The 13,334-nt window shown below is 35.3% G+C and overlaps 1 protein-coding gene across 1 annotated transcript in view; it reads right to left on the bottom strand.

The window, feature by feature from the left end:
• Positions 1-13,334, bottom strand: part of LOC127409995 (MAM domain-containing glycosylphosphatidylinositol anchor protein 2-like) — a 248,363-nt gene that overhangs the window by 148,585 nt on the left and 86,444 nt on the right. Inside the window, exon 3 of the mRNA XM_051644966.1 lies at positions 5,570-5,744. Coding sequence (XP_051500926.1) covers positions 5,570-5,744 — 175 coding nt within the window. The remainder of the gene's footprint in view (positions 1-5,569; positions 5,745-13,334) is intronic.

The raw sequence follows: 13,334 nt of genomic DNA, 5'->3' as shown, positions 1-13,334 counted from the left end.
AAAATACCCATCTGCAGACAAATGCTGCTAAATTAATTTTCCCCATACAGTTTTTCCATAGTGATTTCATAAAATCCTTTATAAAAGAGTTGTAAGCAATGAACCAAACCAACCGGCTCTGAGGTGAATCACAACATTACAAACTTTGATTTGAAGCAAAAAAGTATTCGAAAATCGGACAAAAAGACAAAGATACAAGACTGTGCACGTAACGTCTTTAATGACGGAATGAACTACAATCCAATGAAGCATTGCGAATGATGTAATTAAATTATATATGGTTGAAAAATATGAAACTATTGAATTAAAGTTGTACTTATATACAAATATATAAGTAGTTTGAGAGTGTAGGGAGAGCGACTTGATTGCTACAGAGCTCTTTTGGCGCACGCTACAGGATTATGGGTAGTGTAGTTTTTCACCAGGAATTCTGCTATTAAACATTAGTTTTTTAAATTAAGTTAAAATAACGTGACTGATAGCTTCAACAGAAGTATATAACATCGATTAACAAACTTAGATCTCACTGTAGGTCAATCTTTAAAGTCGGTATGAAACGGAAGTTGCGACCGACTTCCGTATTATGACGTACTTCCGAGTGAAACAGCTTATCGAACAAGAAAAATATGTAGGGCGGGGATTTGAGTTTATCCATTGGTTGCTGATTAGACTGTGAAAATACGCTGTTATTCCTCCTCATTCGAAATGTTAATTCAAGCCAGCTGACCCGTAACCAAGGAAGTTTGGGTTAAGGAATGATATTTTTGAAGGAAATCAGACAAAAACACACCTTGCCATCTTCACCAACATGTGATTGACACTTCGTTCAACTCTACGCAAGGTTGTGGTATTTATAAGAAAGGGGGCGGGGTTTAAGCAGACTAAATGATTGGAGAAGTCCTGCATACGTCACCAGAGAGAAGTCTGTCATTTCACACGAAGATCGAGTTATTACATTTTGATTAGAGATTACGAGGTCAAAAAAATAATAATAAATAAATAAATAAAACATATGCATGGATGAATCATTCACAATAACATCAATAACATGCATTTAGAATAGAAATAGGGTGAATTTTCACTTCATGCCGTCTTTAAAGGTTTATAAGTTATTGTTAAAAATCAATTCCCTTTGGACAAAATTAACGGGATTTTTATTTCTGGAACCAGACTGTTGCGCTTTGTACTGTTTGTCCTCGTTTTAAACACTATATATATATACAGTTTTATAATTTCAAACCGTCTTTTTGTCAGATGTTTTGCTTGTGTGCTTGTGTTATCTTTAACCTCCTGAGACCCGAGCGTGACTGCTGTGTACTTTTTCCATTCCTCTTTTTGATTTGTAGCTAGTAGCACCTAATAAACAAGCAACAACAACAAAAAAACATTTCTAGAGCAAATAGTTTTCCTAAAAATTAATGTCCACATATGTGGGCAGCGAGACTAATTTGTGAAATTCTAAATAATACCAAGCTATAGAAAGTCAGATTTTTTTCATCAAATAGTTTATGATGTTTCCAGGAGTGTTGATTATTCATGTTTTTGTGATGTCACAGACATTACATCAGAAATTAGCATAATTAATTCTGATTCAAAGTAATGTCCAGCATCATCCAATCACTGTCAACCATGTTAAAATAAAATGATACATTATAAATTCTGAATCTATGTACTGATTATCATTGTCACATGTCTGTCAAACATGTTGAGTGATCCAAACATCATCTGCAGCCTGAAACTGAACTTTTGATCAGATTTTAGGAGTGAATGCACTTAACTGTATAGAGAGCTATAGGATGCTCCCTTGCTCCCTATTTAGTGAACGACTTAACCTCCAGTGTGCTGTCTGTCTGCACTGGTCTCAGAACAGTTTGAAATGCACCTTATTTTCATCCTAACTCCATATAAAGCCTCTGAAAGACACATTTATCAGCTTTTTGATGAACTCATTTATTCTCAATGTGATAATACACAGTAAATATAGGAATGCATTTATTAATGTTAATGAATAGAACCATATTGTATGTGTGATAACAAAATATAATATAACAAAATGTATATTAAAATGAAGTGAAATGACCCACAGATGTGTTAGAGTTGAACATGTTTTTTCTACTTTTGAGGAAATGCGGTGCCAGTGTACACGTATGTGGACATCATGTTTATCAGCGCGCTGATGTGCGAAAAATTAACAGATTTTTTAAAGTAGCATATCAAACAAAACTAGAGACTCCAAAACAGGTTTCAATGAAAAAACTTTTGTTGGCGCTGCATCTGTAGGAGCTTTTCACGGAAATCAACGTCATGTTGTGTCATGTGACTCGTGCGGCAGAAGTTTAACCATTAAATGACAGTCTAGAGTCTTGTGAACTGTATTCAGTCTGTTTTTATTCATTTAAAGCATGCATTGTGTATAGCGAAGCCAAAATACAACGTCCACACATGTGGACACAGGGTCGCATGAGGTTAAATAAATAATGCATGCTTTAAAATTTTGTTATGCACTGCAATGACATTCCAACATTTGAAGGATGACTGAAGTGTACAATACTTTTTGTCCCTCTGAATATATTAAACTGAGGCTTTTTGCATCTGTTGCAGTTTAAAAGACTCTTTTGGCTTCTGAAGTTGACTACCATCATTAATATTTTTTAAACAACGTTGAAACTCACCTATAAATGTAAGGAAAGTGAAATAAGAAAGCAAGGCAAACCTTTACAAGATTTCTGTGTGTGTTCCCTAATGGCAGGTTGTGTTATTTCCTCACTTTTCTTTACAGCAAACCTCTCGTCTAATGGAACTGTCCATCCCAGCAGTCAGCGGCAGCGTGCAGGTACTTTTACGGCCACAAAGAGGAAAGCACCATATGACAATTTCTCATGTTACTGTGCTGAATCTATTGAGAGCTACAGCGACCAAAGTAGCAATTTCAATGCCAAGTAACAATCAAGGCTACAGTGCGTTTAAAATAGCGCCACTGGCAGCAGCCCATCAATTACGCTGCACCCTCAGGGACAGCTTCAACATTTCTCTAGAGAAAAGATTTTAGCAATTTAGCAGCATTTTCAACACAGTACACAGCTAATGAAAAACACATACAGCAGGTGCAGAAAGGACAGAGTGAAGATGCATGTTTAAAACAACAGCCGCATCTCTGGCTCGGACAAACACTTCCAAACTCCAAGCTAACTTCCTTTACTGCTCCTCAAACATCATATGCTGTATGTGTACTGCAATAAATCATATTTTTGTGTATTGTAATGTTGTTTTACAGTAAAATATCTAAACATTCTTAAAATGAGATAAATTCATCTGAAAAGCAAAACTGCACAAGATATTAAGGCTTGTTTTCAGAGATTGAGTATCATTCACTAACTGCTTGTTTTGATGGCCTGTAAACATTTTATGCATGTGGTTTACATGTTGGTATCATAATGTAATGCACATTATGGGGAAATCTGCTTTTTTTTGTGTAATAACTCTTTTTTTGCACTTTTTGAAAACAGAATAAATTATATTTAGGGTTTGATCTATGGACATTGTGTGAAAGCTTTCTCCTTACTAGTATTTGATTTTCTGAGCCTACACAAAGTAAAGTGGAAATAATGTTCTTCAGTGTTTTGTGCGGATGTTTCTAACTGTTGGTATGCACACATTTTTGATGCTTAAAAGCTGTGCGCACTGCAAATGTTTTAATGCACAAATCATGATTCCTCACTATGTTTGCATTTAAATGTAATCTAAATTTAGGATAAATTTAGATCCAAGTCAAAACAAATATGCATAAATCACAGACTGCTGGTAGCTTTAAAAAACAAAACAAAACAAACACCAAAACAAGACTGAACAAACACAAAACAATAAGAAAACAATAAGAAAAACACCAAAACAAAAACATAAAACAAACACCAAAAACCCAAATCAAACACCAAAAGAAAAAAACAACACAAAACAAATAATAAACAAACACAAAAAAACAAATACCAAAACGAAAACATAAACAAAAACCCACAACCAAAACAAACCAAAACCAAAACAAACAAACTCCAAAACAAAAACATACAGTAAAAAAACAACAAAAAAAACAACACAAACCATAAACAAAACAAACACCAAAAACAAACACCAAAACAAAAACATAAAAACAATAACAAAACACCACCAAAACAAAACAAACACCAAAAGAAACCAAAACAAACAAACTCCAAAACAAACAAACTCCAAAACAAAAACATACAGTAAAAAAAAAACAACAAAAAAACAACACAAACCATAAACAAAACAAACACCAAAACAAAAACATAAAAACACTAAAAACCCAGAACAAAACATACAGTAAATAAAAACAACACAAAACAAATAAAAAAATAAACACAAAATTAAAAACAAACAAACATCAAAACAAACAAAAAACAAAACAAACACCAAAACAAAAACATAAAAACAATAACAAAACACCACCAAAACAAAACAAACACCAAAACAAAAACAAACAAACACTAAAAACACCAAAACAAAACAAACACTAAAACAAAAACAACATAACAAATAAAAAACAAACACAAAACTAAAAAGAAACAAACACCAAAACAAACACAGAAACAAAAACATAAAACAATAACAAAACAAACACCAAAACAAAAACAAACAAACACTAAAACAAAAACAACATAAATAAAAAACAAACACAAAACTAAAAACAAACAAACACAGAAACAAAACCATAAAACAATAACAAAACACCACCAAAACAAAACAAACACCAAAACAAAAACAAACATAAAACAACAACACCAAAACAAAACAAACACCAAAACAAAAACAAATAAATACAAAACAAAAACATAAGAAACCCACCAAAAAAATTATAAAACAAAAAGAAAACAAAAGACAACAAAACATAAACCTGTCACTGGCAAAACACTGACATCTACTCAAATATATCTACTTGTCAGATGTTTCTCCCGAGAAAAAGACTCAGTAATCTCACGTGTGTCTCCTTCCAGAAGAGATCTCAACAATGTCTCAATCTGTGCTCAGATTGGCCAAGAAACCAAAGTCTGTATTTAAACGTCAGATATCTACATATAAAACATTTCTCATCAAATTCTCCCCAAATCAAATGATCTGTGCTATGATATCCACATTCATTTTTATACCTCTATCTATACTTGTACTGAATGGCAACAATTGACTCATTTCCTGTTTATTGTTATTTCTACTAAGGCATTTTAGGAGAAATATCCGACACAAAGTCGATACTGTAAAGAAACCTAAAGGAATCCTAATGAAATGGAATAAGTCTCCTGAGCTATGAAAGAGCGACCACTGAGCAATACGATTTATCCTCTGGACACCCAAACCAACCAATCAGAAATGAACACTACTCACTACACAGGGCTTTTCAAGTCTTTACAGTTAACTGATGTGTTTTAAAGCACTGCAAACTTTTAATTCTTTAATATGCCTTATTTAAAGACATCACATTAATCCTCAGAGTTATGGTGCATTAATGTGAAGAGCTGTAATGAGAATTTAATTAAAACCAGAAATCTTCTGAGTGACTCACAGTAGACGTCCACTCTAATGGATTTAATGGCAGGTGATCCCAGTCCATTCTCGGCTTTGCAGTAATATCGTCCACCCTGATGTCTCTGGATCTTTGTGATATGAAGCGTTTCGTTGAACACACTGGAGTCCTGAAACCGATCCGAAACGCTGCCTGCTGTCTTGGTCCAACGAATCTACATATAAAAAAGGCAAGACATCATAAATCACAGCCTTTTAGTTTCTAACAGACCTTTTCTCCCAAGATTTATAGTGCTAAAGGAAAACAATGCAACAACATTTCTGAGAAAGTAATTGTCTGATTGAGCTTGAAAATAAGCAATTAATTAAAAAACAACGTTTTTTAATTCAATGAAAAATTATTGCTCGTGCAAAAGTCGTCGCCACCAGGTTAGTGTTTTGAGTGGTTTCTAGGGCATTGACGTGTACTTGTTGTTATGCGACAAATGACAATGTTGTGCCAGTACAGTAGATCAATCTCTTTATATCACCTATAGCATAATTAAATCCACCCACCCACTGCATCCTGTCAACATATACATCAAAACTCTGGTGCTTCACTTCAGGCCTCTCAAAAACACACTAGTGTATAAACTGGTGCACCAATAAACACTTTAACTGAACTTTCAATGAGCTAACCTTGGACAAATAATCAACCGTGCTGTGGATGAAATTGACTGTATATATTGTATATGTTTTCACGTTACTTTTTGAGAGTTCTTGACCATTTTAGAATTCTCTCGGCTCTCTTGGATTGACTGAATTGCGTACCTGAATCTCACAACTTTCACGAGTTGGAATGGGAATGATAAGAAATCTAACAATAATGATTGACGATTGTTTCGGTATTTTTGAGGAATCACTACCATTACTGGTCCTAAATATATACTAAACAAAAATAATATAGAAAAACGTGCAGAACGCAAGGCAAGTAAATGCTCCATTGTGGAAACATTTTATTTAATAAAAGCACACTATTACAACAAACTCTGTTGGGAAGGTGTATCTTTAATTACATCGATTTAAGCCGGTAGTTCACGAATTGGACTACATGCTCGCATTATATGTTTGTTTGGTTGATGATATACACAGAGGAAAGGCATATAACATGGAGCAAAACATACTCTATGCAAATACTTGAACGCAAATGCTTCAAGCTACACAATCTTGATTTTGTGCATTATGTTTCAAAATGTGACAGACTGTAATTTATAACGCAACGCAAGTATCCCTGATAGCACACATGCATCACCCAGACATTTATTTGATGTGATGTATTTTTAAGGTTGTTTGCTCATCTGCAATACATCTATGGGCTGTATTATCGTGAGCACGCTAAGCAACACTCAACAACCGTTCTCTACATATTATCACATTTTTGTGAGAGCACTCATTTTGACAGCGCAAAGCACAAGTGGGCATGGGTGGGAGTGTTTGCGGTATCTGTGGGTGTATTTTATGTTAATAAAGTGGCGCAAAGTGAGCCAACTGAGAAATAGGTCATTGCGCTAACACGTTGCAAAAGCAGGTCTTATCTCAGTGCAAAGTCTAAACTCAGTTCCTGCATTTGCAGTTTGAAGATTTCACCAGCAGGTGGAAATAAAGTTCATGTCCAAATTCTGAAAACAAAGTGGAACATCAAATTATGTCCATGATGATCACTGTTGTAGCCTTTTTATGAAACAAATATTTATGAGGTATGAGAACAATCTAAAGGTCATGGTTTATTTTTCAGTTATTCAAATATATGGTATTTTTCCACCTGTTGTCGTTGAGTGATTTTTAAGTCACTGTAAAAGAGGTCGGTGGAAGAAGATGGAGAGAATAAAATGTTTGGAATTGGTATGATATTTTTGACCACTTCATTATTTTGATTATATTTTTGTCATGTTTGAAGTGTAATTTGAATTTAGAAATATTTTTGTTTTAATAATTTATTTTTATTTTGTATTTTTCCTTTTTCTCCCAATTTGGAATGCTCAATTCCCAACGTGCTTTTAAGTCCTCGTGGTGGCGTAGTGACTCGCCTCAATCCGGGTGGCTGAGGACGAATCCCAGTTGCCTCCGTGTCTGAGACCGTCAACCTGCGCATCTTATCACGTGACTTGTTGAGCACGTTGCCACGGAGACATAGCGGATGTGGAGGCTTCACGCCATCCACCGCGGCAACCACACTCAACTCACCACGCGCCCCACCGAGAACGAACCACATTATAGCGACCACAAGGAGGTTACCCCATGTGACTCTACCCTCCCTAGCAACCGGGCCAATTTGGTTGCTTAGGAGACCTGGTTGGAGTCACTCAGCACACACTGGATTCGAACTCGCGACGCCAGGGGTGACAGTCAGCGTCTTTTACCACTGAGCTACCCAGGCCCCTTTGTTTGAATGTTTTTGTGTTTCAATAAATTAATAAAAATTTTCAATATAAAAATGGACAGGTAGAAATGAAGTGTGTTCTGATACAATCACTGTTAATACTAGCCATGATTTCTGTGTCAGTAATAATAATTTAATGGAGCCTACATCCAAATTTTATCAAGAACCACACTTTTCATGCGTATAAAAGGAGTGTGATACTAGAAAGTTGCCAGATATTCCACAAGGATGCAGTTAATGCGCAAAAGAACATAAGTCCATATTTCTATTCTTCTCATTCTTTCCATACATTCCATTTACACTACCAACTTCTTATTAATGTGCTGTCTTTGTTTAAATCACTGGTGCTTGACAGGGAATTGACTATATAAAAGGACGCAGATGGTGCCGGAGAATTGCACTTAACCCAGCTCATTAGCGCTTTGCACGTGCAATTTCACCAAAACCCACTTGCGCCTAGACTTAACGCATGCTTGCACGACAATACCAAAACTTCATGGCCATGCCCGCTGACTTTGCATTTATGACTTAAAACATAGTGCTAGTGCTCATAAAATAGGGCCCCACAAGATGTATGTCAATAACATACTCAGCAGATGACTGAGACGTTTATGATTTAGAATATTTGTAAATTTGATCTTTTAAAGATGTTTAACAGATGTTAATTAGATTGTGATTTCCGGACGAAAAGATCTGAAAAACACATCTCAGAGATGTACGTGTGCCATCTATGATGGAATTATGCATTTTGAAAAAAAACAAAAACAAAAAAACAATACTATTTTCCATATTTTTATGTTTTATTTTAAATAAAGCACTAAATTAATTGCAAAAAACTCTGTTGCGAAGGTGTATCTTTAAATACACTGATTTAAGATGGTAGTTTGTGAATCAGACTACACTACTAGCATTGCATGTTTGTGTTGCATATAACACTCTACACAAGTATGAGAATGCAAATGTTTCTAGCTATGCAATCTCGATTTTGTGCATCGTATTGTTTCTTTAACTACACTGATTTAATTAGTTCATGAATCGGACTATTTGCATGTGTTGTATGTTTATTTGGTCGATGATATAGATAAAGGACAGGCATATAACATGGAGCAAAACATACTCTATGCAAGTACGTGAATGCAAACGCTTCTAGCTAAACAATCTTGATTTTTTTGCATCGTTACGTTTCAAAATGTGACAGCAATTCATAATGCAATGCAAGTAAACACATCATTACAGATGTTTTTCTTCTATTTGACATATTTTAAGTTTTATTTTAATTAAAGCACACTATTTATTACAACTAAGCTCTGTTGTGAAGGTACCCATTTAATTTTACAGATATATAAGATGGTAGTTCGCGAATCGGACACTTGCAATAGAAATATTTGTTTGTCTATTTATCGTTTATTTTGTCCAGATTTTCTCTCTCAGAACTCAGCTGAAATATAATCTGTTTTGCCATGACGCCATAGATTCAGTAGCAGCAATCATGACATTTTCAGTTGAAGTCGCATCTTTCCACTGCATGCTGCATGCTAGAGCGCTTTCTGGGAAGATGCTATTTGGCACAATGTCACAATCACTCCAGCAGTGAAGACGCCAGTGTTGCTCGTTTGTCAGACAAATCCTCTGGGAGTGAACAAAGTGACGGTGCACTGTCACCACATGCTGCTTGAATACTGTCTTCTCCTTTTTTTTACCATCGTATCTCACTAGAGACGGGGATTACTGACATGTTACACTAGAACAACGGGGCGGATCCGATGAGAATTGGGGGTCCCAGTCTTGGGGTCTTGGGAAAGCCGGAACACATTGAGGGACGGTCTGCTTTTGTCTGTATACGAGCTCCAGGCCGTTTTACTCATTAGTTTAATACATTTAACCTCAGAATTCTCCGCCTTTGCTCTATGATTTATGGACTTGTTAATGAGGCTGTTGAAATCAGAACAGATTAAACAACTTCAAATTTAGCATTCATGGGTATGTAAAGATTGAGGATCTAAATAAAGGATGAGCATACATAGGAATGGGAAACGTAAGAAATTAAACGATTCCTCATAACAATTCCTGTTCTTTAACGGTTATATTAATGATGCTTTTAGCACTTTTGTGGAAGAAATATTTGGAAAAAATACATGCAATTTTTATTGGATTTACTTCCCAAATTATAAATAATTTCATATTTTAACAGAAGAGATTCTGTTTACACAGACTTTACATTAAGATATTTTATTTATTCATTACATTTTGTGAAAATCTCTGATTGAAGTCTCACAAGCCTCGAGTACACTAGTACACAAATCCTCACTTTTCTTAGTTTGTAATTAATCTGGCACAGATTTTGAAAACACCTGAGCCACGGTCATGGTACTGAAAAATGTAGTTTAGTTAGTAGTATCAATACTTTCACTTAGTCTCCAACAATGACCAAAGCTGCGAGTTTGGTCATTTGCAGGGTGCCTACATAGTGTCCACTGCTCCCTACTCACTGAGTACAGGATATCTGTTGAAGTTCACTTCACTTTTGTTTATTTGGTATACACTGCAACGTCATCAAACACAGACAACGTTTGAGTCGCACAGATTACAGGTTTCAAGTATGATGACATAATATACTCATGTAAAAGCACATAAATGTAATATAAATGACCTTACTTCCATATAATGTCCATAAATGTATACAATACATCCATGTGTATTCTATTTTTTATTTTTTTATCCACTTTTCTCCCAATTTGGAATGCCCAATTCCCTCTATTTAGTAGCTCCTCGTGGTGGCGTGGTTACTCGCCTCAATCCGGGTGGTGGAGGACAAGTCTCAGTTGCCTCCGCTTCTGAGACCGTCAATCCGTGCATCTTATCACGTGACTCGTTGTGCATGACACCGCGGAGACTCACAGCATGTGGAGGCTCATGCTACTCTCCACGATCCACACACAACTTACCACACGCCCCATTGAGAACGAGAACCACTAATCACGACCACGAGGAGGTTACCCCATGTGACTCTACCCTCCCTAGCAACCGGGCCAATTTGGTTGCTTAGGAGACCTGGCTGGAGTCATTCAGCACGTCCTGGATTCGAACTCGCGACTGCAGGGGTGATAGTCAGCGTCAATACTCGCTGTGCTACCCAGGCCCCGGAAATGACATTTTTAACCTTTTTCAAAGAAAATGATTGACTTCTTTGTCTTGCTTATAGGCTAATTTCATAGATTATGTCTAAATACACACAGTTAAATCATATTTTCACACTTTTTGCAAAATTTGTCAAAATTACAGCCTGATTGGAAATGACGGCCAACAAGTCTCATATTTCTTGCTCTTCACTGACACTTTTGTCCACTTGGTTAACAAGTACAACAACTTTTGGAAAAACTTTATTCAGGGCAAAATTGTTTGATGTCACAGAAATGACACCACAACTGTGGGAAAGTCAAACTTTGAAATCATTTTCACACAATAAATATTGAAATGGTTTGTGTTTATTTCACACTTTCTTTAGATGATCATAGTTGTAAACATGTAAACATGTAATAATTCAAATTGTTTTCAGAGAATATATCATGAATATATCATGTTTATTGTCTACTACTTTTTTTTTTTTTTTTTTTTTTTCACTTGTGCTTAAAACAAGACTAAACAGTTCGGCCAATGCAACAAGACTAAACACAATGATTTAGATCAATTTACTGGAAAACAAGACAAACATACTGTTCAAGAACATGACATGTGCAGAGAGTGGAACACGGCTGTGGCTAGTGACAGAATTCGTGTCCACTATATGCTGATTCACTTCATAGGGAACTATGGAGTGTTTGTAATGCACACTACCACAATAACATCAGAACTCTTCTAACAAACCTTTATATCAATCCAAGAGTAACTTCAGCTCTAAATCTCTCTGGCCGCCTGCTCAGATTATTCCTCTCCAAATGTCACTCTTTGCCTCCTAATTGCTTGTTTACTTTTTGCATCCTGTGCACTCATAAATGCAATGTGTGCAAAACATCCCTGCCAACTCTGACACTGATTCAGACTCACTGGAAAATTCAGCTTTCACAAAAAAGACAGACAACTGACGAATCGGGTGAGGTCATTCTTGTTATTGCAGTTCATTCTCATGTGCCCATAATATAGATTTGAATACTGTACAATGCATAAAATATTAAATTCACCACACATATTCAGAGATGAAAATCTTATTAGTTAGCTTCTTCTAACTTCTAACATGAAAAACTGGCAATTAATCCCTCAATTAGCAATGACTAAGTTTAGCTCATAAATAATCAAGTTATAATTAATCAAGACAAAGTGTCTGAGCATGACCAGATGCTATACTCTTTTACAGAAAATCTTCCTTAAATTACAAAACAATCATATTCATTTTTATAGTGCTGCAGAACAGGAATGACCTGGTTTTACATTATTATTACAGTGATCACACAGGTGAGTGTATATAGAAAATCAATACAGAGTTCATAATAAAGTCCTGGTGTGTGACGCAGGAGTGTGTGATTCGAATCACAAAGACAGAACAGAGGGCCAACAAAACAGAACATAATTATCAAAGAAAATAAACTAAAACAAACAAAAAAACAATCAGATTTGACTCGAAAACCATCATTTATAGTGCCGTCACAGAATGCATTGTCACTTAATTGACAGTGAAAGGTATTTCATTGCCATACCTTGCAATCCATCAATCTGACCGCTATAAGTAGGACTTTCACATGAAATTGCTCATAAATTGCTGTTTGAACTGACGCGATGATCTGAGTGCACTTCTAGAATCAGACTACACCAATATAACTTTCATTCGCTGTCTGTCACAAAGACAAAGAAATTAAGGCGTGATTTTCAATTAAGCTGATTTTCAGAAAAGTTTTTTTTTTTTTAAGACATTTAAGACATTACAAACATTTCAGTATGATTTTCATAAAGCTGCTTTGAAAAGATGTGTATTGTGCATAAAAATGACTTGACTGTCTACAGAAGAAATATATTTTGATAAAAGTACCAATTTTGCAATGTAATCTCACTACACTTACAATCATTTGGACTACTATTCCTATAATGACTGCAGTTAAAATGTGCTTAATTGTCATAAAAATAAAATCACAATGCAAAAAATATTAATGTTAAAAATTAGAGGTATATATCGGTTTTACCGATTAATCGGTGCCGAAAGTAGCTTTTTGGATGTCGATAGTTGCCGATAGTTTCCATTCTCTGTATTCCTCTGTAAATTAAATTTTTTTTTTATTGAAGTGAGGGCATGCAAAGAAAAATGCAACTATATAGAAACGTCCCTCATCAGCACATCGTGTCTCCAGCTTCATATTGTGAATAATAATAATAATATGTAAAATAATGTTTATAACTC

This window comes from Myxocyprinus asiaticus, chromosome 19 (assembly GCF_019703515.2).
Source record: "Myxocyprinus asiaticus isolate MX2 ecotype Aquarium Trade chromosome 19, UBuf_Myxa_2, whole genome shotgun sequence".
Lineage (NCBI taxonomy): Eukaryota > Metazoa > Chordata > Actinopteri > Cypriniformes > Catostomidae > Myxocyprinus > Myxocyprinus asiaticus.
This window is presented reverse-complemented; position numbering and strand designations above follow the sequence as displayed.